The sequence below is a fragment of the Carassius gibelio genome, chromosome A3 (genome assembly GCF_023724105.1).
Source record: "Carassius gibelio isolate Cgi1373 ecotype wild population from Czech Republic chromosome A3, carGib1.2-hapl.c, whole genome shotgun sequence".
Classification (NCBI taxonomy): Eukaryota; Metazoa; Chordata; class Actinopteri; order Cypriniformes; family Cyprinidae; genus Carassius; species Carassius gibelio.
Window position 1 is genome coordinate 8,764,083 of NC_068373.1, and position 26,680 is coordinate 8,790,762.

Below are 26,680 nucleotides of genomic sequence, written 5' to 3' on the forward strand. Positions count from 1 at the left end.
TCCAACCGACTATCATCTACACATTCATCATTCCTCATCTATCCACCCACCCCTTTATTCATCCATACATCCATCCATCTAACCATCTGTCCATCCATCATTTCTTTATCATCTACCTATCTACTCCACCTTTTTCACCTGCCATCCATTTATCAATTATTCATCAACCATCCATCCATTATTTATTTATCAATTTCACCATTCATTCATCATCTAACATCCATCCATCCATCATCTAACATCCATCCATCCATCTATCCATCCATTTGTCTATCCATCCATCCATCTAAACATCTATCCATCTGTCATCCATCCATCCAAAAATCTGTCCATCCATCCATTTGACCATCCATCCATCTATCATCTGTCCAGCCATCCATCCATCCATCTATCATCTGTCCATCCATCCACCCATCCAAGCATCTATCCATCTGTCCATCCATCCACCCATCCAAGCATCTATCCATCTGTCCATCCATCCAACCATCTATCCAAATATCTATCCATCCATCCATCCATCCACCCATCCAAATATCTATCCATCCATCCACCCATCCAAACATCTATCCATCTGTCCATCCATCCAACCGTCTATCCAAACATGCATCCATCCATCCACCCATCCAAACATCTATCCATCGGTCCATCCATCCAGTCGTCTATCCAAACATCTATCCATCCATCCAAACATCTATCCATCTGTCCATCCATCTAACCGTCTATCCAAACATCTATCTATCTATTTTATTTGGATTCTGACAACTATGCAACTTAATTTTTTTAATGCATGTTAAATAAATTCAACCATTTAAGACTGGTTCTGTATAAAATCCCTGAAAATGACCACTATCCGCCATTGTGTTTGCAGTAACAATGTGCAATCCATTTGAAAACCACCAAGTCTTTTCATCTCATGTGTTGTTTGGGACAGTGTCAGGTACCTCTTCCTGCATGCCGGTCTCCAGTAGCATCATAATGCAGGCCTCTATGGGCAGAGCGATCTCTCTGCTAGTGCGTTTCAGATGTTCTTCCAGAGCCGTGCCAAACGCTGGCTTCTCTGTCCATTTATCTATGCCAGAGGATGAGATGAAGAGAGAATGGTTTCAGTTATGGCAGGAAACATTTAACAAGCATCACTAGGTGGGTGTGTGGAAAACAGATTCTGTAAGTCAGGATGATTTAATATATGATTGAAAATTGAAAATAAATTAAAAAAAATCTCTCTCTCTCTCTCCTTAATCCAGCAGATGCTCAGTGCAGGACTGTCCAGGAAGTCAAGAGAAAATATCCCACCTTGCTGGGACTGTATGCTGGGCAGGACACTCTCGATGGACGCCAAAGCTCTCCTGTGGTATTCAGCTTGAGCTTCTAACAACTACAAGTCAAATACACAAAAACGTCACACTTTTTCTCATTTCGTTTGAGAAGACAAACATTTTTGGACTAAATGATCTAATAGTTGCCTATATACTGTAAAATATAGTATATATCCATTTAAGTTAACTCTACTGACAAGATATGCTACCAGTGTATAGTAAGAAGACCTATGAATACCATCAACCTTTGACGGTTTCTTAATGATGATCAGTGTCATAATTAAAAGGTCATTCTGATTCCTTATTTGCAAGTCAATTTCATCATTCCAGTATAAATTTAACTTTATCAGACATCATTTGTTTTAGAAATGACTTACCAACACATAATAGCGAGCATATTCTCCTTCCTTGGAGGAAAAGCTGTACATCTCTGCTGCCAGTTGATCCTGAAGACAAAAACAGATCAAACTAGATTGAACGGGCTGCCGAAGGTTGCCTAGAATCCACACTAAAATCAGACACATATCCATACCTTGCATATTTCCATTTTGTTCTGAGCTTCATCCATCTCCTCTTTAAGTGTGTCAACTTTGGCAGCCATTGCTTGAGCATTTGCAGCGGATGGGTATGCCTTTGTGGCCTGCTGATACCTGTATGATCAGAGTTTAAAGATTTTTCACTATTAGTCAAAGCAAAATTTTTTTGCAAGGCTACATTTCTTTAATCAAAAAGTAATTGCTTCCAGTGATCAAATCTGAATATTACTCCAGTCTTCAGTGTCGCGTGATTTTTCTAAAATCATTCTAATATGCTGATTTAATGCTCAAGAAACATTTATTATTATCATAATATCGAGATTTTTTTCAGAGTCTCTTGATGAAATTCAAAAGAACAGCATTTATTAAAAAAAAATAAAAAATGTTTGCAACATTACAAACCTTTGGTCAGTTTAATGCATCCTAGCTAAAGAAAACATATTAATAAAAATTAAATATAATTGTGCTGACCCCAAATCTGTAGTATATATACACACCTGGCTTTTGCAGAATCAAAATCCAACACAAGCTTGGCTAAATGTTTCCTCTGCTTCAAAATGTTAGGAATATCCACCTTCAAGCACAGAAACAGAGTTGTAAGCTACAGTGCATGTTTAAAAGCAGGTTATCAGCACGTCTTTGGCTTCATGGACCTCTGCCAGCTGGTTGATAGGCTCTAGGATCTCTCTCTCCAGCTGGACTTCATGTTGGCTCTGCTCAAAGGCCAGTTTGTTTTCAGCATCTCCACACACTTCCATCATCTTCCTGTAGATACAAACACACAAGGTACACATGCTCTCTGCTCATGCTAGATAACAGGGCTGGGGATACTGGCTCGTAAAAATATTATCACAATATCTTTTTCCATATCATTCGAACATATTCGTTTTGAAAAATTAATGGTGAACAAAAAATGCATTCCACGTGTTTGTTAGACCTTGAGAATCAATGTAACCATAACTTGTTTGTTTACACATAAACTCCACAGAATAAGCAACGGTTTAATATACGGCCTTTTATTTATTTTTCTCCATATTCTGTTTTCAATTTAATTTTTCCCACAATTTTTTTTCATGATTTCATTATATTTCACAATTCAAAAAAAAAAATAAATAAATAAATAAATAAATAATAATATTATATATATATATATATATATATATATATTTATTTTTTTTAATTTTTTTTACTCATTAAGCTACTGTTTAATTTGGAGGCCATGATGTCTTTATGATTTAATAATATTTCACCAGACACTTATATTTAAAATAAATACACCATTTTGTGTGCAACTCAACTATTTGACTATTTTAATTAATCCATAAGCCTTTTTAAATAATGAAATCAGTCTTTGAAAATAGAACATTGCATTTTTTGTTTTTGGTCAAACAAGATGCTGTATAAATTAAAACATGGGTAATAAATACTTAGGTTGGGTTATATTCCATAAAATCACATCAAACGCAACTAGCATGATTAAAAAAACAATGTACTCTTCCTTATCTATCACCATCAAGCAGCATGAAGTCACATTTTCCATCATGAACGATAATAATTTAATATGTTACATCCCACTTTTAGGAATTTCACTGGACTATGATGCTTCCTCCCTATATTTTCACAGATCAGGTCCATAAATACACCCATTTCCTGACATAACAGATGATTCAGAGAGGTTTGGACACATGGCTAATGAAAGCGCCTCTCTGTTTGACTCAGAAAAGAGTGAACGTTCAAATCTATCCCATAATGGGTATGAATCACAGGTCAGATGGACCAGATTATGGGACGGTTCTGGAGGATACATGTCTGTTAATAGTTCATAAACTCACCCGATGAGGGACTCGTCTCCGAGCTGACTTCCTCCATCCAGCATGGATTGTGAAAGGGCTGTGAGAGGAAGCTTTTTCTAAGAGGAATAAAAAAAAAATCAATTCAGATATGTGCACTTGGGAGGGATTTGCAAATGTAAAAGCAGCCGTGACTTACATGTCTCTTCTCCGCATCTGAGCCCACGTTACCCTGCAGACACATGACCATCCTCTTGTGCGCATTATGAGAGACCAGTCGCATATTTTCAAGGCGCCGCTCAATCTGTAATATAATGTGCACATTTGATTCAAATTCACCAGGACATCAATTCAGCACACTAATTATCATAGTTACACACACACCTGTTCTGCATTTCCTGCAACACTTTTACAAAGTATTTTATGTCCTGCACACTAACACCCTTCGAGTTAAATGTGCCTCTTCATTGATTACATCTGGACTGTGATTCTGGTATTAAAGGAGCGTGGTGGAAAACTGGTGGAAGTATTCAACCAACACTGTTTTATAAAATAAGTCCTTTGGGTTAAGCTGGTTAAAAAGCATGATGAGGACCCCAGAACAAGTCACATCATAGTCATTTAATATCTTTTAAAATGTAATGCAGTCCTGTGATATTAAAGCTGAATTCTCCAGCGTCAAATCATCTTTCAGAAACCATCTGAATATGCTGATTCGCTGCTCGAGAAACACATCTTATCAATGTTAGAAACCATTGCTTGATATGCTAATTCTTTCATGGAAACAAAGATGAATAGAAAGTTCAAAAGAACAACAGAAATCGTCTTAATAAACGTAATAATTGTCTTTACTTTCAGTTTAATGCAATCTTGCTAAATTTCTTGAAGTATATATGAAGATATGGATGTGTTATTATTAAAAATATGATTTTCTCTGGGATAAGCAGGAAAATGTAGCTTTCTGGCTGTTTCTCTCCATTGAGTTGGCCATCAGTTCTAGACTCATGACGCCTGGATTGGAAAAGCTTTTAAAGTGGACGATATGGTTAAAGAATTAAAGCTACAGTGAGTGTAAGGAACCATCCGAGCAATGCTGATCACTAAAACGCACTTTAGCACATACACACAGCCTACATTTAGAGACCAGCTGGCTGTTCACCTACATCTAATAATGGAGGAGAAACTCTGTCAAAAGTATTTTCAGTTCACACCTCTCTTCACATCTGATCTGGTTCTTTTCTTCCTCAAACCCCCCTTTTTTCATGCTAACTAAACCCCCTTCACCTTTAACACCTTTACGAATGAAGGTAGTTTATATTTGGAATGCAAATCTTTTTAAGGTACTTTTTAAGGTGAATAAAATTGGGCCAGTTTGGATCCAGAATGCAATCGAGGCCTGTTTTCAGTTCGTGCACAATCCACAATCTGTCTTCTTGCAGCTGGCACAGAAAGCTGCCAAACTGGCCGATTGTTTTCTAGCAGATTTCTCTCTCAAATGTATGTACAAGTGGCGACTCCTAAAAATGTGCCTGACAGTCCCTCAAATAGCTCCAGACAGTCGCAGTGGAACCGAAACTCTCGGCGTGAGCTGACTGCTCTTTTCAGCAACTCGAACGCATTTCAATAAAAGCTCACCACAAAGACACAAGATTAAAAACGGCAACCAATATATGCAACCTACACTTTGTTTGTGTTTGCACTGTTTATTCTGCACTCACTATCTGTGTTGTTTCAGCACCTGATCCACTAATTCCCACTCATTTTCCATAAACCCGGGATCAGGTGTCAGATCCAGGTTTGTTAATGGAATGAGGAAAAGGGAAAACTTGAGAGGAAAAGAGCTGCATTACAGATGTTCTGCTTCCAAGTAAAGCAACAATTTGAGACAAACAGGAAATGATGACGGGGGCCATACCCTGCAGGGGTCCAAACTCCCGCTGGACTCATTTACACAAGACTGACTGTGAAGATCCTATTGACTTCAAACTGCTCATTATATAAACCGCACTCGAGTTATTCTTATAAAAGCGTAGACAGCAACACCGCAACCTACGAACGACCACACTACAGCAGACGCTATTTAAGGGGACAATATATCACATCGTTATATACGACAGTTATATTTGACATAACAGATTATATATTCCCTCAGATATAGATGATCTCATTTATTTTTTTGAAAAAAAAGGCAATTAGGTTGACAGATTAGGACATGGTTAGAAACTTTGATCAGATACATTTATACAATAAATACAACCAATAAAACTAGACTACACTCCCAGTTAAATTGCAACAGCAGGATTTTCTATGAAACAAGACTTAAAATGCAGACCAGTGTTACTTTAATATCACTGATTACCATAATAATTTAATAGTCTTTATTAGACAAATTATATAAATTATATATATATATATATCCCCTTGTATTTTAAGTTTTCATAACACGTTTAAAAGACATATACATATGTAAATTTGTTGAGTTTTTGGCATTTTTATTATTATTTTTTTTTTGTATATATGTCTATATACTGTTTATTTATTAGTTTTAACATTTAACTTTTATTTCAGTTTACATTTATTTCAAATAACCAGTGTTTGAAATAACGCCGTTTAAAAGAACGGCGTTAGGTAACAACGTTATTTTTTCAGTAACAGGGTAATCTAACTAATTACTTTTCGCGTCGTTATAACGGCGTTAACATTACTGGACGTTAAATGCGGTGCGTTACTTTGCATTGATTTAATAAACTAATCCGAACTAGGGGTGGGCGGATCGATCTAAATATCAATAGTATCGATACCAACAATGGTATTGGTATTGGAGCGATACAATTGTAATCGATATTTTAATTTAAATATCTCTCATCTACGTTCATAATACTTTGCTAGTGTCTTCTACCTCTACAATCCTGAGCAAACGCTGCTTTCACAAACGCGCCGAGGAGCAGCGGACAGAGTGAGCGAAACTGATAGCACATTCAGAAGGGGGGTTCAGGGAATGTAATTGCACAGGTATATTTGTTCTTTGTTTGTTCTTTAGTAATAATTGTGTGCACTTTATTTCATTTGCTTTTATAACCAGAGGAGATTTTTTTTATTCTTTTTTTTTTAAGTCCATTTTGTGGACTTCAATACATTAATAAAAAATATGCCTAAATAATTGATCATTCATTCACCTCAGAAATAATGATATAGACCTACAGCACTTTTTTTTTTTTTTAAGTAAAAAGTATCGTATTGTTATCGATCGATACCAAATTTTGCAGTATCGCCCACCACTAATCCGAACGCACCCCTGGCTCACACAGCGAGTGAGCAGGTGAGTTAATAACGAGATAAGCGATTATTATTGGCTAAGGCAGAGTCATGTGTTTCATGGTAGCCAATCAGAGCCAGTGTTTATACGCCAGCGGTGTCAAACACACACACACACACGCACGCATGCGAGATTCGCAGCAGCAGCAGAGATGGCGAGTCAGGAGCAATCCGATGAAAAGCTGGCATTTTCAAGGTGAAGATATAAGCACTACTTCAAATTCATTGTGGTAAAAGGCAAGAACGTGCATGTAATGTGTGACACGCATCTACAAATCTAGTGGTCAAAAACACTTTTCTTACAAAGATAATACTTGGAAGTGCAGGATAAAACTCTTGCTGTCTGTTGACGTGCAATAAATATTGAAAGTTATGTACGAATACCTGTCTGTTCTACTTATTTTAACTGACTAGTGAAAACTGCTCCAAAAAAAAAATAAAAATCTTTGACATATAGCAATTTTTTATTTATTTTTTACAGTTACGCAAATAGTTTCTTTCCCTGGTAACGAGTTACTTTTATTATAGAGTAATTCAGTTACTAACTCAATTACTTTTTGGAACAAATAGTGAGTAACTATAACTAATTACTTTTTTAAAGTAACGTTCCCAACAGTGCAAATAACAAAATAAATTTTTTAGGATTATAAAACCCTGATCTGTAGTTAAACTAATTTCACCGTGTATTTACACCAATCATCCACACTAAAATGAATGGGACTTTCCGATACTATAAACATAAGAAAATATATTTTAGGAGAGTGCATGATTATTGCTTCATTTCTATGCAACACAAAGTGAAAGAAAGAAAGAAATACAGCATTTAGTGTTGATCTGCTGGTTGGAAAAAGCAGCTCATTAGTAGAAAAAAGCTTTCCTGTTTTGAAACCAGCAACTGAAAAATGTTGTTCAGCTAGCTGTGTTACTCTCCAATACTGGTTCACAAAAACTCAACCACGACCAGAGACCAGCGGCAGTACAGCTCTACCAGGGTCATCTGCCAACACCGCTGCATTTGAACCTGGCAGACCTTCAAAAGCCAGAAAACATCTCGCTCTGACTCATTTCAAGAGGGAGTGAGTGCATGGCCCATTATCATGTTTCCTTTCCCTCCTGCAGAGCCGAGGCAGCGTAGGTCGCAGAGATATCAGGCAGTTAAACTTTGACCCTTGGACAAGGAATGCATGAATGAAGGTGAAGGAGCGGCGTATAAAGCTGTGGCGAGAGTCCGTCGAGCTTCAATGATTTCCCTTCAGCTGTACACTGTTTCACACAGGCGTGTTTCAACACAAGCTGCTTTTTAAACAAAGACGTAGTGACAGATTGGTATTGTTTTTGGAGTGAGAGTTTGCTTTGAAAGATTTTGGGTGTCATGCGTCAAATGACATAGATTTAGATTTATATGCATAATTACCAGCGTCTACATAAAGCTGCTAGGGCTTGGTGCTTTTTGAGCTATTTTGGGCTTTCCTTTGTTTATAACAGCCATAGTTGTGCTCATGCAAACAGGGGCCGTCAGAAATATTAAAATGAGTTGTATCCAGACAGTCAGCTGCTTTCCTGTTATTTACAACTAGTCCGAAAAAAGGAACAGGAAGGAGTGTGAAAGAGGAGAGATTGTGTGAAAGAAGAAGATGAAGGTAAAGGACCAAAGGTGAACTGAGACACTCATAGTGTAAGAGAAAGCAAAGGAGACGATTAGAGAAGCTCACTAAATAACAGCTAAAGTCATACTAGAGCACAAAATCACTGATACTGTGATTAATATGAATATAAATCATCATTTACTATCAGCTAGTCTGCAAAACATTATATTTTTGACCAGTTTACTGTACATTATCCTGCTTATTGCACAACTACTTAACAAATAAATAAATGTTAATATTAAATATTGATTAATAAATGTTTTTTGAGATGATATGCATGGGAGAAAATGGCTGTGGAAAGATATGAAAATGCATTGCATACTGTAGGACATCGTTTGGCAATCATATAGTCTACATTCATTATGCAGTGGTTGACCAATCAGAATCAAGTATTCAAGAGAGACATGAAATAAAACATAATACTCCTGTTATTAATTTCTTAAAGGTGTACAAAGTAATGCTTAGCACCTGAAATTAGCAATAAATAATAATTCAGTGACTTCTAGGGTTATTAAAGTATTGTGGACTGAAACTAAAAATATTAAAAATATTGTTTCATTTAAATTAAGCTGAAATTAAATATAAATACAGTATTAGAACTGTTAAAGCAGTACAATTGCTAACTGGAAATAAATAAAAACAAAAACTATTAAATACTAAGAATACTAAAATAAATAAAAAGATAAATCAAACCTAGATAGTGACATTAAAAAAAAATATTAAAGTCACAAAATATCCTAAAATAAAAGTGGTGACCTGGGTGGGATTTCAGGTGATTTGTGCAGTCATTCATAGTTGGGATAAAGTCAGGATCAAGTCATAATATTTAAATATTCACCATAAGAAGGTCATCACTCAGTACTTCGGTCTTCTCCGCTCTGTGGACAAAAAAAGGGAAAACAGTGATTGGTTAAATGGCAGATAAATGTGCAGTGCTTGATGTGACTGATGCTCTTCCTCAGGGTGACTGTGAAAGCAGGTTAGGCCAGTATCACTATAAAAAGATACCAAACAAACATATCTTTGTGTAAAGCCTTCACTACAGTTCATTGAATCAGTAATATCATCTATTCAAAACATCCGCTGCACTTCACTTTTTTAAATGAAACATATCATTTATTTTACAACTATGTCAACAAACTGTCAGAGTAAAAAAAAATCCACTTCCTGCTTTCTGCATTTCACATTGTCTGTTATGGAAACCGAACTAAAGGAGGCGGGGCTATTGATGCTTTACACACACACTGTCTGCAAAAATGGGCGGAGCTTCATAACTAATGAGCAGAGACTCCCTCTGATCAGAGGCCACAAAACTATCACGAATGGTGCTATGGGGACATTGTACAGTCAGAACGTTTTTATGGCATCATCTGTGATAGTTTCAGCATTTTCATTTATTTATATATAGTTGTAATGTAGTTATGTGTTGATAAGTGTTACACACATTATTTTGTGTATTATTTATACACTTAAAAAAGCCTTAATCTTTGCAGTAAGAATATTTGATCATCTTTAAAGTAAGAAAAACTTGAGAGAATGAGAAAATTTGCATTGTTTTCAGAGAACGCATCTTGGAACAACTTATTTTTGCTAAATCTAACATTATTTTGGGAGTTTTATTCATTGAACAAGAAAAAAAACTGCTAGAAAAAAAAGAAAGAAACTAGTTGAGATAAAACATTTAATCTTAAATAATAATAATAATGCTGTATTCAAATATTCAAGATAAAAAACTAGCCCTAATATTTTATGCAGTTTGCCTTCTCACAAGTTTCATTGCAAAGGTGAAATTACTTTCTTTGGTCTTTCAAAAGAGGACACGACTAGAAATCAGTGGTTAAGTTGTATTTACAACACTGTTCCAGAACAGTTCAGCCCAAATATTCAGATGTGTGCAGCACATTTTACAGAGGGTCAGGACTGTTTCCTGGAAGAGTAGCCTACAGTGCTGGTGTTTTGACAAATAATGCTGACTCACAGTCTGTTCGTACTTTTACGTATGTAAAGAATTTACCACTGATGATTCAAACTTGAGTTTTGAGCTGTGTAGAGAAGCGCTTGTTGTTTGTCATTTCTCTGATCACAAATGGAGACATGGTTTTATGTTTACTAGGGTTGGGTACCAAAACCCAGTACCAATATGGCACTGATACCTATGGAACTGGTATGAACCAATCCCAATCAGAGCGCAGATTTCAGTGCCTCATTTCAGTGCCTCTTAAATGCCTGAGCGATCGATTGAAATATTTGTCCTGGTTCTCTGAAATGTACAGAAGAAGCATGTGCATCGCTAGGCTTTTATTACAGTGGCTATGGCATTTAGCTCCATAAACTGTACACAAATTTGTGATCGCCTCAGAGATCGCCTCACATACACCACTGTGCAAAAGTCTTAGGCACATAAGTATTTTCACCCCAAAGAATGGTGTTCGGCCAGTTATTTATATCTTTTGGTGTAGTGTGTCAGTAGAAAATATTTAAAAATTAAAGCCATTCATTTTAATAAATGAATGGCTTTAATGACAAACTGAGACAAACTAAATCCAGAAAAACTGTGGTCATATTTCAATATTCAAGACGCTTGAAGAAACCTGACTCCAAATCTACCTGAAAAACAATGTGCAAGTGTACCCGGACAAAAGCGGTTTTAAATGCAAAGGTTGGTCACACCAAATATTGATTAGATTTAGTTAATAGAAGTTAATTTTTGAAAGCATCCTTACTTTACAGCATATTTACACAAGTGCCTAAAACTTCTCACAGTACTGTAGCTTTGGAGGCAGGTTTCTTAAAAAGCCTTGATGAGGTTGCTACAGTCCTTCTGGATTTAATTTGTCTCAGTTTCATCTGTTTCTTCATGTAATCACGGACAGATTCGATGATGGTGAGATCAGATCTCTGTGTGGAGCACTGGCTGTTGTCAGACTGCTTCAGCATTCAAAAATATCACTAGATTATTTTTAAAATGAATGGCAAAATTAATGTTTGGAAATGTAAACTGATATTTCCTACTGACTTACTACAGCAAAAGATTTAAATAACTGGCTTGAAACCTTTTTGGGGTGAAAATACTAATGTGCCTAAGACTTTTGCACAGTACTGTCCTTTACAAATGACATTGTTGCTACTTTATAAAGAGTGACCATACAGTCATGCACAGAACTGATAAAAGTCAGTGACAGACAGCACTCATATTAACTAAATATCAGAGAGATTGACAGAGATACAGTAGAAACATTATGAGTGGTTTTGTATTAAACAATGACGCAAAATCATGAAATACATTTATTAGGCTTAAAAGTAAGAGAAGCTTGGAAAATGAGAGCATCCAAGGAGCGTGTGAAACCATGGATTTATTTCAAATATTCTTTAAATGTTCTTTAAATTCTTTAAATGTTTTCCATAGCTTTTTGTGGCTCTTTTTATTTTTTTTAATTATCGGTTCTGGCACCAATACCATTTTAAAAGTATCGATATGGCACCGGTATCGCAAAAAAAACCAATAGATACCCAAACCTAATGTTTAAGCGGCGTGATGCAACGCAACGCATAAAAAGACAGTATAAGTCATTATAATCAGTAATTATGTCCCCATTGGATGCAACAAATGCCTCGTTTGTAATGGGTTTTATGGTTCTATCTCAATACGCTAGCATCACACACACAGTATCACAGTATAATAAGGGGCGTAACATTTCCGTCTCACGCTTGAGGCATTCGGCCAATCAGAACGCACTGGACAGCTGTCCAATCAGAGCACACCTCGCTTTTCAGAACGATGAGCTTTGTAAAAATCGACACATTCAGAAGGCGGGGCATAGATGAGAAACAATTATGTGCATTATATGGAAAATAGTGTGTTTTTCAATATTTAACGGCTTGAGCACATTTCATTACACCAAATAGTGTTCTTTTTTAGCAGCATCATATGACCCCATGAAAAAAAAAAAGGTGAAACCTTGAAACTTTTTTTTATAGCACTCAACAAGTGCAACTGCTATTTAAGTCTACTTTTGTGTGATGAACTGACACACAGACAGACAATCCCTCCGGATAAAGAGACCTTTCTCAAGGTCTAGCACCATGATGATTATTTTGGTTGAGTAGATCCATATTAAAGTCCTTGACAGATATTAGAGGTCGTTAAATGCAATATACAACAACTTTTATAAAAGAGAGAAGCAATGAGAAATAACAGGATATACTCTACACACATACAGAACAGAAAACTTAGAAAAAAGGTCACAAAATTGGTGTAACAAGAGAAAATATCACTGAGATCTCATTACACGGGTTGAGAATGACCTCGCGTTAGGCAGGAGGGAATTTTTTGATTTCCATCAATACTGAATTAGCATTGATCCTGTGTTTAGCAAAAGCATATCGGGTTCTGTGTAAACCTCCAGAAATACCTCAGCTAACATTTCATACATTCAAAGTTGAGAATACAGCATACATGATATTATAAAGATTTATAAAGATTTAAGCTTGGACCATCAAAACGTGCTTTAAAGTACATGATTGATCACTAAAGTCCGTAATATCTCCAAGTAATCTGGTTCTGAGCACAAGATAAACTGCACCATAACAGTGAGTAATGTGTTAATCTGTGGTCTGTAAGCAACACAAGATAACTCTATGTACTCAAGCTTTCTTTGAGTACACAACATTTATTATTAGTGATACCATATTATTGACACCAGTGTTGAATGTTTAATTGTGGGTGACCGTTTCGAACTTTTTTCCTTTTAGTTTGCACTAACATAAATTGATAATGCTCGATTACGACAAACTGTAAAGAATGAAAAGCACAATCTTTAGCCATATTCAGGCAGAATCTGATTGTAAACAGCTGATAAACAGTACTGGAGCTCACATCTTGCATAATGTCCCTGACAGAGCTTTGCAAGCCTTTTCAGTTCAGTAAACCCGTTTGACCCTCCTAAACAAGGGGTTTAAGTGGCAATGTGTTTATTTGAAAAGATTAAAATCTCTCCAGATTATGTTAGTTGGTATTTGGTCATTCAACAAAAGAGATATTGTCACCTACTTTTTATTTCCTTTGACTTAAAAACCGAATCAAACCTCTTGCCCCACTTCCAACTCCAGCTCTCAGAGGAAACACTGCAAGCTCACAAAATAAATACTCTAAGAACAATTTTGCTAATTAAAGTTATGAAAACATTACTTCTGAATGCCATCCATTGAGCATTTTCCAGACATCATGGGAACATTTCTCTGAACATTCAAAAGAAGTAAGATAAGCGTCCTTAACGAAAACTAAATGTACATACACACCATTTTTGTGCTAACATTTTGAAAACATTATTAAAAAGCAGATAAGTGTAAACATTCTATTAATGTTTCTGATAGAACGTTGGCGAGAACCTCAGAGTTCTGAGAATGTTCCCTGATGTTAGATCAACTAACTACTACGATCAATGACATATAATAAAGCATGTAGACAGAGTGCCTCAGGCCACGGTTTTCTTTCGACCAGCTCACTGAACATCTGGTTCAGGTTTCTGCAAAAGAAGGAACTTCTATGATCATCAGCATGTTTAAAAAGCTTAAGTGTCCTGGATCTAAATGGACAGAGCCCTGCTTTCTGCGCCACCATTTTTGCCGGATTTTAACACAAAATTGCCACCAGAGTGCAATGTTTTTTTGGATGCAACTGTGTATTTAATGCGTGTTTACGCCATTTCTGATTCGCATCTGATTCAAAGTCAATTACATCTCCAGCTAGATTGTTACATTTCCTAAGTTCAAGACTTCACTACAAAAGTATGCAGCATCACTAAAGATACAGAATACATCACTAAAGATAAAGATACATCTCCTACAACATTTATAATTTTTAATCAAGGATTAAAAGTTACCCAGGTTAAAATGAACTTTATACATCACAGAAAACCAAGTAATTTCCTATGTATTTCATCACTGTAAAATCTCTGACAGTGTTTCCTTTTGCAGCGGAGGCAAAACCAACTGGGACCATAACTTAACCGACTGTATCAAAAACGTGGCGTCTCTCTGGCCTGGAAAGCTGCCAGGAGAGTTGGCCTGACTCCTCTACCTCCGACTCTGGATTACCCAGATCTGCGTTCTGCATCACACACTCGGAGCGACTGTGACAAGCGACTGATGAATCTAGCAGCTGTCCGAGATGCTCAGCTCACACAAGAGGACGTGTGAATGTAAATAAAGACAATTTCTTGGCAAAAACAAAAGGCAAAATCAAGCTCAATGTAAAAAGCATTTCAGAAATTGTGACCAAACTTAACCCTTTCACCCTTGTACAAAAAATGTGCAAAGCAAGGCAACTTAAGACAAATTTCCTCTTACTGTTTCCGAGCAAGTTAGTCCCTTGAGATCTGCAGTGATAAACTAAAACGAACAAGGTTCATGTTTGCAGTATAAGGCAAGTAGCTCCAACTACTTTTTGATTTTAGATTACATTTCATTCTTTAAGAGCGCAATGATATAATAATGATCATTATTTCTACTTCTCATTAACTATTTATTTTAAAACTATTATGTATCCATACAAAACATTATAATGCTTTAATGCCACTTAAACCTCATAACATTTATTTGAAATTGAGAAAAAAACGTGACAAATAATTTTTTTTTACCCATATATCAATCAATTTTTCATTCTTGTTTATATAATATAAAGTCACAGCACTAAATACTAGCTACATTTTCTTAATAAAATGTCAGTCACCTGCCAAGTCACTTCAACTAAAAAAACTGTTACAAAACTGTTACAGAGGTATACAAATTTATCAGTAAGCCAATATGAATTTCACTTTTTTTAAACTGTCTATATACTGTATTTCTTATTTCAGTCAAATAGATGTTTGATGATCCAGATCCTTATAAAGATAGGCCTATTAATATAAAAATAGAGAAGACCAAAATGTCTCAATCTCATTCTTTCAGTCGAGTTGTGTAAACACTTCTACACGCAAATACCAAACACATAGACCTACCATTACAATATAAAGTGGTTTAATTAATAGAATAACGAGCCATGATCATACAGCATGTGTAGTTTATAACTTTGACCTCCACAGACCTGTCTTTTGCTCTGTACACTTCAGTTTTATCACTGTTCAGACCTGCGCGCGCGCGCACACACAGCGACACTCCTAACTCTAGTGAACATATTTTACACCAACCATTAAAAAAAAACAGTATATAACAGACTAACCTGCCAACGGTCTGGTTGGCGAGCTGTTTCATGCGGTTAAACTGTTTCTTCATCTTGAATCGTCTTCAGGCACCAACATAAAAACTTTTGAGAAGTCGCTGTTTTATCAAACTGCCGCCCGCACGCGCGACGCTCCCATTGCGCGCGCACAACTGGATCCGAACCGGAGTGTCTGTGTCATTCACTGCACATATTCATTTATGAACCGTGCGTCAAACGTGTTGCTTTCGTTTCTCATCCTCTGGATTTCTGGTTTAGTCAGTAGACAGCAGTTACATCGAGGAAATAGGAAGTGCAGTTCACTTCCCTATTGTGGGGCACAGTGGGCTGAGACACATGACACCTTGACTGAGATAGTCTGATTAAACAACTCTATTGTTTATATAATCAGATGGCTTGGTGGATATATGTTATAAGCTCAGATTTATGATTTTTTTTATTGCAAAAATCTAAATAACGACCCAGTCCCTTTAAATCCATTCATTGTGTATTATGAAGTTACATTACTCACATTTCTCTGTAATAGCGCCATCTTCAGCGTAATATCTTCTGAAAGAGGATAAGCTTTAATATGCAGCTGACTTTACATCTCCACTAAGATTTAGAACAATTTTTGTACAAGGGATAATAAAGCCTCATGCTGAATACAGATCAAGAAATATATATGCCATAAAAACTGCTCCTGAATTAGCCCTAAAGGCTGACATTTGATTATTGTATAACTTTCAGACCAAATCTAAAAAATGTGTTAGAGTATATTTGATACATGCTTTTCGGGATATAGATATTATATTGGAGAATATGGAACTCATACTCAAAAAAAAAAAAAAAAAAGGAAACAGAAATTAGCAAAATTATTGCAGTTTGTTGATATTTATGACCAAATGTAAAATGAAATTTTGCTCGTTATGTAAATTGTAAATCAGTTAGATCTTTGTCAGACTAGACTACTTAAAAATGCAAATAAATGCCAGTTTTCACTGTATGTCTCCCAATATTATAATATTTAAAAGCTCATTTGTGATCAAAGCTATAATTAGGAATCAAAACATAATGCAGTGACTGAGAGATGAACAAATAAACATTCATCTAAAGCCTGACGTACCTCATGTTATACTCACATTGGAACATGTTTTATGTATGTATATTCAAGCAAACCTAAGTTGTTTCTGTCCAGTAAGTGTTTAGTTTAAAATATTACTATAGCTAAAATATGAAGAAACACTGTAAGCAATTTGACATTTAGCAAGTCCAGATCCTTCTTGCACAATTAAACTTTTTTATTTAAATTTTTATCTTTAAGTAATAAACGTTCATACTGACACTGGAAAACACTAAACATATAAGACAAACACGTTTTTTATTGATTTACTTTTCGCTCTGTTTCTGTAATAGACTTTTATTAAAGTTGTCTTCTGCCACCTAGTGGCCAAAAATCTTCAATCTGAGTAACATTTGGCCTTCAAAGTAGGACAAGATTTTAAATTTCTTTTCTTTTCTTCTTTTATTTGAATGTTCGATTCACTCAATAACTAAAAGAAACACAAAATTATGTAACCGGTAAAACTATTTGCGTTACAAATCAGCATGCGTTTATGATTAATAGGCTCAATGTTGCAGTATCCAGCAGCATAACGCAATGTTTTTGTTCAGATAAAAGAACAGAATGATTTCCATCATTAAACAACTGATTTCCTTGTATTCTATATAACCAGCACAGGTTAAACTTTCTGTTTAAGTAGTCATTTCTCGTCTAAAACTAAAGCTGTTATATTTTAATTTCCGTCAATATGTATTATTTACCACTGGTCAATATTTTACGTTTATTATTAGTCTTTTCAATCATCAATTGCCCTTAAAGGTCATTGAGCAGTTCACTCCCATTTAAATAGAGAGTAGCATCCTCCAACAACATATTTGATATCCGTGCCTCAGAGAGAATGGCTGAAGACAAAGTGGAGCTGCACAACATGGAGAGAGCTCTGATGGATAAGATGGGACAGCATGATGTGAGAGAGCCGAGCCTGTTTGAGCGGCTCTTTCAGCCGTGTGTAGCCGAGCTGGTGGGAACCGCTTTCTTCGTGTTCATCGGGTGTGTGTCCGTCATCGAAGACGTGTCGGACACCGGCAGACTGCAGCCTGCGCTGGCTCACGGGCTCGCGCTGGCGGTGCTGGTCGCGTGTATGGCGGAGATCAGGTGAGAAGAAATGCGTTTTTACTCATGGAGGTAGCATGCTGGATGTGGCTGCCAAAAAAAAAAAAAAAAACACAAACAATATATATTATAAAAAATAACATCTGACCTTTCAAAAGTTTGAAAATGCATTTAAAAGTTGGGGAAAATGTCTTTTTGATTTTTCTTTTATTATTTTTATTTGTGAACAAAAAACATATGTAGCGTTGACCAAGTAGATTTACATATAAACAAAACTCTTTATTTTTATAATGAACATTTTAACCCCATTTTCATGCAAACCGCAATATAATAATATATAAATGCGTAATATATGTGTGTGTGTGTGTTTGTAAAATGTACAAATGTATTAAAAAATAATTACAAATTATATTTTATATAGGCCTAATAACATATATAGCTATGATGTAGGCTTATATACAGTAGCTATATAATAAAATACATCTTTATAAAATATATATTAGTTACATAAATTATATGAAAACATATTGCTATATAATAAATAATAAATGTAATAGTTTAAAACTATACATATAATTATATATAATTTATATTTTACATTTCATTTGTATTTTACATTTTAATATTTATAAATTATATATATTAAATTATATTAACAATTATCTCTCAGATTCTCTATAATTATTAAAAACCTGTGAATTACAAACTGTTTTTATGTTAACTATGTTATTACAAAATATACTATATTTTTATATTTAATTATAGAAATTGTATAATTATTTTATTATGCTTTTAATTTTTTATTAAATTTGTTTCATTATATAGGCTATTAGTACTTTTTTTAATTAAATCAGTAAATAAATCAGTAAATGAATAATACAGTTCTGTTTCATATAAAATAAGATAATCTGAAGCATGTATTAGTCTGGATTGTCAACCTCTTATGTTATCTTCTGTAGTCTTATAAATATGAATCCAGCGACCCCCTGCAGCACCAGCAGGGATGGTGAAAACCCTCCATCTTCAGAGTGATGTGGCTTTGGTTGATCTGGTGTGCCCTTGTCTCGTCTGGTTTCTCCAAAGGTTTTGTCCCAGTCCTGAGCATACCTCAGAAGCTGCCTTGGATAAAAAGCATCCGCTTACTGATGAATAATGCAATTATTATTTATTTTTTCGTCTGACACAGTGGTTCACATTTCAATCCATCATTCACCATTGCCATCTACCTCTGTGGTGGGATGGAGCTGAAAATGGTGGCGCCGTACCTGATCTCTCAGCTTACTGGAGGTCTACTTGGTGCAGTCATGGCCAACGTGAGTAAGACCAGACACATGTGGCCTCGAACCATTCAGTTCAACGGATTTGACATGTTTTTCTTAATCGCTTTCAGGGAATGACCTCAAATGAGAAATATGCTCAAGCTCAAGGTGCGGCATTTACGGTTCTCCAGGCTGATGACCATGTTTTGAAGCCGTTATTTGGAGAAATTGCCATGACGTGTCTTGTTACCATGGTGGTCTTACTGGGTGCAGTTAATGCCAAGAGCAAAAGTCCTTTGGTCCCATTTTTGGTGGGCTGCACAGTCATCATTAATGTACTAGTGGGGTGAGTTCATTGATTATAGATCATTTCCTGTGTGTGGTCTGGAGATGAATGTATTCTGTGGTTTCAGTGGTGATGTGTCTGGTACGTGCTTGAATCCTGCAAGAGCGCTGGGTCCTGCAGTGCTGACCAACTATTGGACTCACCACTGGGTTTACTGGGTGGGACCCATTACTGGTGGCCTTATCGCTGCTGCATTAGTCAGGTGAGACTCCAGTCAAGCATTGTGACAGAGCTGAAATCATCATTAATCTGCCATATTATATAATTCTCACTTTGACTGGATTAAGATATGTTTTATTCTTTCAGAATTTTGCTCGGAGACAACAACACCCGTCTACTGATGAAGTAACATTCAGCACATCTGCACCTCTCGGTCTTATTTTGAGTGCACAAGAATCAAACCTATTTTCATTTGATTCAATAAAAATCTCAGATAATTTGTAGGCCTAAATCCTGCCTTGAGGTTGAAAATATGGTGAAAGGCTGCTCTGGTGAATATTAATATTTAGAACTTTGTATTTTGAATTAGGAAATTCGAATCTAATCGAATGTATTTTATACTTTCACGGTATTCTGTTATTTTATGTTCATTCATGCACATTTTTATGCCTATATATTACCCATTTATTGGTAATTAATCAGAATAAACTCTGCAATACAAATTGAAATGACTCTTTTTCAGATATTTGGCAAGGTCTAAAAGGTACTTACTAAATGCAAACATGTCAGACGTGTGTTTGAGGTTGTTAACATGCATGGATTTAACACAGGTTATATATGATCACACTGTGGGAAGCTTTAAAAGCAGCAGGTCAAAGGTGATGACCCTGTCATATCGGTCACTGGTTAGTTAGAAAGGTTAGTCATCAGCCGAGTAAAAGAGGTGGACATTGGTAACACTTTAAGTCCACAAAAATTTAAGAATGCATAAGAGATCATTGGCTTAAACAGTTTAGCTCTTTTAAAAAAGTTAAACTTATAGTAGAAAGGCTGATATAATAATACTAGCCTATGTTGAATCATCCCATCTATTCTCAGAAAAATATCATCAGACGAGTGCGCGCCCAAACGGTCGCAAAGTGGAAAAAAAACGTTTTACACTTTCGTGGTACACTTTCATGGTACACTTTCGAAATTATGTTTGGCTGAATATATGTATACTTTTATATATAATTCTGGATAATATGTGTGTCAGACATCTGGATATTTAGCCTAAGTCAAAATCAAACCGTGTGACCAAAAAAGCTAAGATATTGTTAGATTTAAAAGACATTTGTTGCGGTTCAATAAATAGCGCAGTTTTTCTTAAAATAAATAAATAAATAAAATCATTCAAAAACTCAAAACATTAGAATTATTTTAACATTTATTTCAGTGTTAAGTGTTGACATCTTAATGTCTCAGATGTTTATTTTACATTTGAATTCTAAAACACAAAACACAGATGATTCCAAATTAAACCAATGAAATCTGGGCTACAGTACAAACAGGGACCTTTGACACATCGAGCAGTCTGGGACTGTTAGTTATACGCCCTGTGGGTTTTTCAATATTTCATTTTGAAGCAAAAATCACAGTATATCAGTGATAGACGGAATTAAAGCACCCGATTCGAACGTTATCACTCGATTGAATGGGGCGTTATCAGCAGTTATCAGCCCATAGAAATTGGCCAGGAGGGGCCTCCTGCACCTACTAGTAGGCTCAGAAGGCCGTGATCATCCATCCAAATGGTTGATCACCCACAAATATACAAGAGAAGACTCCAGATCCAATCCCAGAATTCCTGCTCACCGGTAATCGGAAGTCTACCGGACGAATGCGGGAACGTTGCGATATTTCCTGCTTAATATTTTCAGGTAAGACTATTAAAATTATAAAACTGAGCATTTAAACTGTAATGGAAAACAATACATACACTCGTATTGCGTGTCATGATTGTTGACATGAGATAACCGTATTGCGATGTGTCTGCAAACGTTATCGCTAGATCATATTACGTTATTAGCGTGTTGTTATGTTAACGTTGCATGCTTTATGTGAGCATTAACGTTGCTGTATTTACTTCTGAAGCTAATGGGAGAATTTAGTTTCTAGTTAAACGCAAAGTTAAACTGTAAACATTTAAAAACTTTTTACACTACAGGCTTATTGCATATTGTGTATGCTCGATAACTCCTCACTGAAGCCAGATCATAGGACTAATATAACCCATATCGACTTGAGAGAAATATTAAACACAAGACGTATTTTAAGGCTGTTTGGAAACCTTGGGATCTTGACTAGAGTGTAAAATAAAGTTCTGTGGGTTTGAACAAAGCTTGGCTGGATTTGATCCTATATCAGGAAGCTTTGGATCTGTCTTTCTATCTATATACCTTCTCAAAAATATAAAGGGAATACTTAACAACACAATATAACCCACAAGTGTTCCCTTTATTTTTTTGAGCAGTTTATATATATAGCTAGCTAATATCTTTATAATCTATCTTTAGATATAGATATAATCTATCTTTAGATATAGATCTAGCTCGATGTCTATTTATCTATCTATCTATCTATCTATCTATCTATCTATCTTGCAATCTATATATCTAGTTATCTAGCTAGCTGGATCTATCTAACTATCACACCAAATATCCCTCATCTGACTGCATCCCATTTTCACTCATGTGTTTCTGTCTTTTAGGCTGTGATAAGAAGTACGGTACGGGTTGCACTTTGCTTTATGTAATAATTGTCAAATATTTTGATTTCAGATATGGGAAAAGCACTTAAGATGAGCACACGTTTCAGGAACGTTAAAATTAAGTTGGTGAGGAGGTCTATGGTGGGCCCTGCAAGTTTTCTTACCTCAGTCAAGGTCTTCCCCAGCCCAGCTACAATCAGACCCACCCTTCAGACGCTTCTATTACATCTCAACCTGCTGAACCTGATGATGCGACACCAAGCTGTTCTGAGAGCGCATACAGTAAGGCAAAGAAGAGAGAGCTTCATGCCTGGGATGCAGTCAAGGATGAGATGCTTAAGGTGACGTTTGAATGTTCAGCACCGATCACTACCCAGTGTGCTGTCTGCCGAGAACATGCTGATTATAGGTGCATTGAGTGCAGCTCCACTGCAGTGTTCTGTGAGGTTTGCCTGAAGAGGATTCACAGAAATTTACTGCATCTTCCTGAAAAGTGGAATGTAAGAACAATAGCATACAGTCTTACATTGCTATTGCTATACTTGCATACAGACAGCAAACTCACAGTAATGTCAACAGATTCATTCGATACTTCGAATTGTTTTAGCACTATGCAGTATCAACTGTTAGTGTCACAAGTTTGTTGTATTAAAAACATTAGAGCTATCCATCTTTCTTACAGAGTGTTTACTATGAGCCATCCTCCCTGGGGTTATTCTTATATTTACCTAAAGCCCATGGCACCCATGCTGTGTACACAAAGGACATGAAGATCATTGTCAGCACAGGTTTGTCATTTTACCTGATACAAAATCTTAATGTATTTAATTTTATTGACAGGTTAAGGAATTCAATCATATTACATGTGGAGTAATGATTTCCTTTAAGGAATTAATCAAATTTGTGATGCAATAAAAAAAAAAAGTCATGATAGTTATAGTTTATATACTATCATGATAGGTAAAAATGTATAGCCTGAATCCACTGTAAGTCGCTTTGGATAAAAGCGTCTGCTAAATGCATACATTTAATTTAATTTATACTGATATGTTAGTCTCTATAGTAGTACTAGGTTATGTTTTTATGTTATTTTCCTCTTTATATTTGGCAGGACGGCTCTGCACCGTTACAGTCACCATGTGTGCGTGTGAACCAGAAACCTGTACTCTGCTAAGATATGGGCTCTGATTAGACAGCCTTCTCCATCCCTCTGCTAGAGCTTTCTGTTTCTCTGTCACTGGAGTGTCAGGTTTCTGTTGAGGGTTTTTCGCAACACCCCATATCCCATTTTAGGCATCACCACTTCCGACAAAGAAGTTTGGTTGATATTTGCCCACAATTAAATGAAGGAACCATATGCCCAGCATGTCCAAAGGTTGGTTATAATTCCAGCGTGGTTCTTGTTTGATTAAATTAATGGCATAGAAATAAAATCTGAATTAATATAAAACTTAAAAGTTAATTTGTGTATGTAGTATTGTAATAGAATAGTAATAGTATAAATGTATAAACCTGGTGCGGGTACAAAACCAGTGTTACTGTAAGTGTTTGTTTTCCAGGCGGATGGAGATATGATTGTCACATTGGATGCCAACTTTGGCCTTGTGAGGAATCAAAGCTCCAGTACAAGTGCGGTTGATCCATTACACAGAACCCGCATGCTTAGAGGAATACCTGCTATCACATCTTGACAGCTCAAAGCCTCGAGGTGAAAACTTGTGAAAAAAGATCACTACTTCTCTCATAAATCTATGTTTTCCTTAAATATTTAGGACTGCAGTAAGCTGCTCTCATTCAAGGTATTATAATATAATATAATATAATTACTTTACTGCGTTACTTGTGCAGACATGTTGTTTTACTAGGTCTGATCTATTTTAAAGCTTAGGCACTGTATTTAAGCATACATATCCCCACTAGTCTGTCTGTATGAGTACAAAATGAAAAAATAAACTGTCTATAATTGTTACTGTACAAGCACAGTAAAATATTTATATAAAAAATATTGCACTACTGTTATTTTGCATAGAATACATTGTTCAACAATATTTTTGCACACTCATCCAACTGCATTTATTACCACTGTTCTCACGTTCCTGCTCTTCATAACATATATATAATCCTTCATTGCTCTGTTCATAATGTACATACAATCCCTACATTGCATTCATATTTATATTCTGTATATACTCTGATCAATATTGTATATAGCAACTACACTGTACTTTCTGTATATCATAGCTTTACTTACTCTGCACTTTTATGTATATAAAACACTATATTCTTGCACTTCTGGTTAGATGCTAACTGCATTTCATTAGCTCTGTACTTGTACTCTGCATAATGACAATAAAGTTGAATCTAATCTAATCTAAAAAAAAAAAAAAATGTGTTTACCATAATGTAATATGTTATTTACTGTAATGTACAAATGTGTGGGAGGTGTTTTGTTTTTTGTGAGCTCACCATCAAAATCCCCTTCGACTGAGTTGAAATGAAAATAAATTATTGGATCTTGAATCCTCTGAAGCAACTATGAGTTTGTAAAAACATAAAATAAAAGGGAACATAGAGGTGTATTGACTCTACGAGTTACAGCCATGTTTTCAGCCATGGTGCTCTGCACTTATTCACAGCACATTTAAAGTCAATGAAAAGTAATTTACTTAATAAATAACATACAATGAATTTACAGTCATAATCCGTATGTGACAGTGTGCCACATTCAGTATGTTCCTACATAACTGTTATTGGCCTGAAATTCTCCAGATCCAAGCCTATGTAATTTAACACATTTTTTCTCTTCTTCCCATTGGCTGTTTTCGTTTTATTTTCACTTTCTTCTTTCATTGAATGTATATTACATTTAGTTTGTTCGTTGTTCGTTGCCATGGTTGTTACGCTGCTATCGCTGAAACCACGTGGCTTGCATAACGTACTTCCGTCCAAAAGTATTTTATTCACAAGACACTTTTTTTTAAAATGATGAATTCAACATTTGTCCACGAAAAAAACAACAACAAACAGATAACTCAACAATAAGATATGTTAATATAACTTTTGCACATTTCTCCTTCGATTCAGAGAAATACATTTTTGGTAGCAGAAGGTTACGGAAGTGCATTGTGTTGTGGGCGGGGTTTGCGCGTTCTACATTTCGGCTAAAAAGTCTTAAATAAACAAATATATTTAGATTTTCTTAACGTAAATCATCTAGATGCAGCGTAATTAATAGATTGGTTGTACTAGATATTTGATATATTCAGTAGATATATCTTTTTACAACCCTAATTTCCAACCCTAATTCGCAAACCAGATACTACAACTGCAGTGCTTGATTTGTATCAAGCTGCACTGAGTAGCTATAGGGAATTGTAGTTTTAAAAAAAATCGTGTATTTCTTAGAATTGGATATTGCAAATAGTGAGTTGAGAGTACAGTGTGGAGTTTAGGCGGATTGTAAACATATCTATGTAAACAGATTTTAAATGTCTAAATTTTAAATGGGTTCAAATTACTTTTAACCCGATTTGACAATATACAGAGCTGTTGACTATATTTACATCATAAATGAGGACAAGAGCTCTCTATAACAGTTAGTCCCATGTGTGTAGCCCTTTTTATTGCTTAATTATAAGCCTTCAAATATGCACCAAGGTGATGTTTCAAAGGTCAGTATTTCAAAACAGGAGCCATGTAGAATCTTCATACTTACATATGTTACTCTCTGGGTCAAGACCTTTCTAACAATGTATATGGTTTAGCTCTACGACAAAGTTTTAATTTTCTCATTTCACATGCACAAGCCATCTCGGGTGTAGTTTCAGAGAGCTATTTGAAGGCTCAATAGCCATAGCCTATATAAAAAGAAGCTATTTGCTTGTTTGTTTGTTTCTGACTTTGTAAACAGATTTATGAACCCACAACATGACAAATACCCTGTCCGCACACACACACACACACACACACACACACACACACAGAGAGAGACTCATTTTGCATTTCTGTTTGGTTCCCATGTGGCAAATCTAATTATGGGATGGTTCCCCCAAAAATGAAAATTCTGTCATCATTTACTCACCCTCATGTCATTCCAAACCTGTATGAGTTGCTTTCTTATGTTGAACATAAAAAAAGATAATTTGAAGAATGCTGGTAATGGCTGGTAAAAGTTAAAGTTTTTACAAGGTTTCTGAGCAGAAGATCATTAAATGTTTTCTCTGTCCATGTTACCAAAACTCATGTGTCATTTAAAAAGCATGTTTGAAAGCATGTCAATTAATTTCTTTGCATTCATCTAGATGCAATGTAATTAATAGTTTGGCTATACTAGATATTTTATATGTTCAGTAAATATATAATTTTACAACCCTAATTTGCAAACCAGATAAACTAATCAGATTTAAAAA

General features: G+C 35.5%; 2 protein-coding genes and 1 long non-coding RNA gene across 5 annotated transcripts in view; 2 read left to right on the top strand and 1 right to left on the bottom strand.

The window, feature by feature from the left end:
* LOC127941391 (rho GTPase-activating protein 17) overlaps window positions 1-16,107 on the bottom strand; it is a 28,834-nt gene extending 12,727 nt beyond the window's left edge. For 2 of the 3 annotated variants that reach the window (XM_052536392.1, XM_052536399.1), the window contains exons 1-10: window positions 15,823-16,106; window positions 9,442-9,481; window positions 3,842-3,946; window positions 3,685-3,761; window positions 2,506-2,617; window positions 2,350-2,426; window positions 1,849-1,966; window positions 1,694-1,762; window positions 1,294-1,375; window positions 942-1,069 (exon numbers count right to left, since the gene is read on the bottom strand). In XM_052536392.1, the coding sequence (XP_052392352.1) occupies window positions 942-1,069; window positions 1,294-1,375; window positions 1,694-1,762; window positions 1,849-1,966; window positions 2,350-2,426; window positions 2,506-2,617; window positions 3,685-3,761; window positions 3,842-3,946; window positions 9,442-9,481; window positions 15,823-15,875 (861 nt within the window). In that variant the 5' untranslated portion in view covers window positions 15,876-16,106. Of the gene's footprint in view, window positions 1-941; window positions 1,070-1,293; window positions 1,376-1,693; window positions 1,763-1,848; window positions 1,967-2,349; window positions 2,427-2,505; window positions 2,618-3,684; window positions 3,762-3,841; window positions 3,947-9,441; window positions 9,482-15,822 lie in introns of all 3 variants that reach the window. The other variant, XM_052536407.1, reaches the window with a different exon arrangement.
* Window positions 16,108-17,710: 1,603 nt separating this feature from the next.
* Window positions 17,711-20,262, top strand: aqp8b (aquaporin 8b). The gene is made up of 5 exons (XM_052536431.1): window positions 17,711-18,019; window positions 19,164-19,290; window positions 19,368-19,582; window positions 19,650-19,784; window positions 19,889-20,262. Exons 1-5 carry the CDS (start codon window positions 17,763-17,765, stop codon window positions 19,929-19,931), a joined length of 777 nt encoding a protein of 258 aa, XP_052392391.1. The 5' UTR covers window positions 17,711-17,762; the 3' UTR covers window positions 19,932-20,262.
* A 974-nt stretch (window positions 20,263-21,236) lies between these two features.
* On the top strand, window positions 21,237-24,804 carry LOC127941426 (uncharacterized). The gene is made up of 5 exons (XR_008149015.1): window positions 21,237-21,441; window positions 22,342-22,771; window positions 22,954-23,059; window positions 23,383-23,646; window positions 23,831-24,804. It is a non-coding gene; the product is annotated as an uncharacterized LOC127941426 (long non-coding RNA).
* The last annotated feature ends 1,876 nt before the right edge of the window (window positions 24,805-26,680 follow it).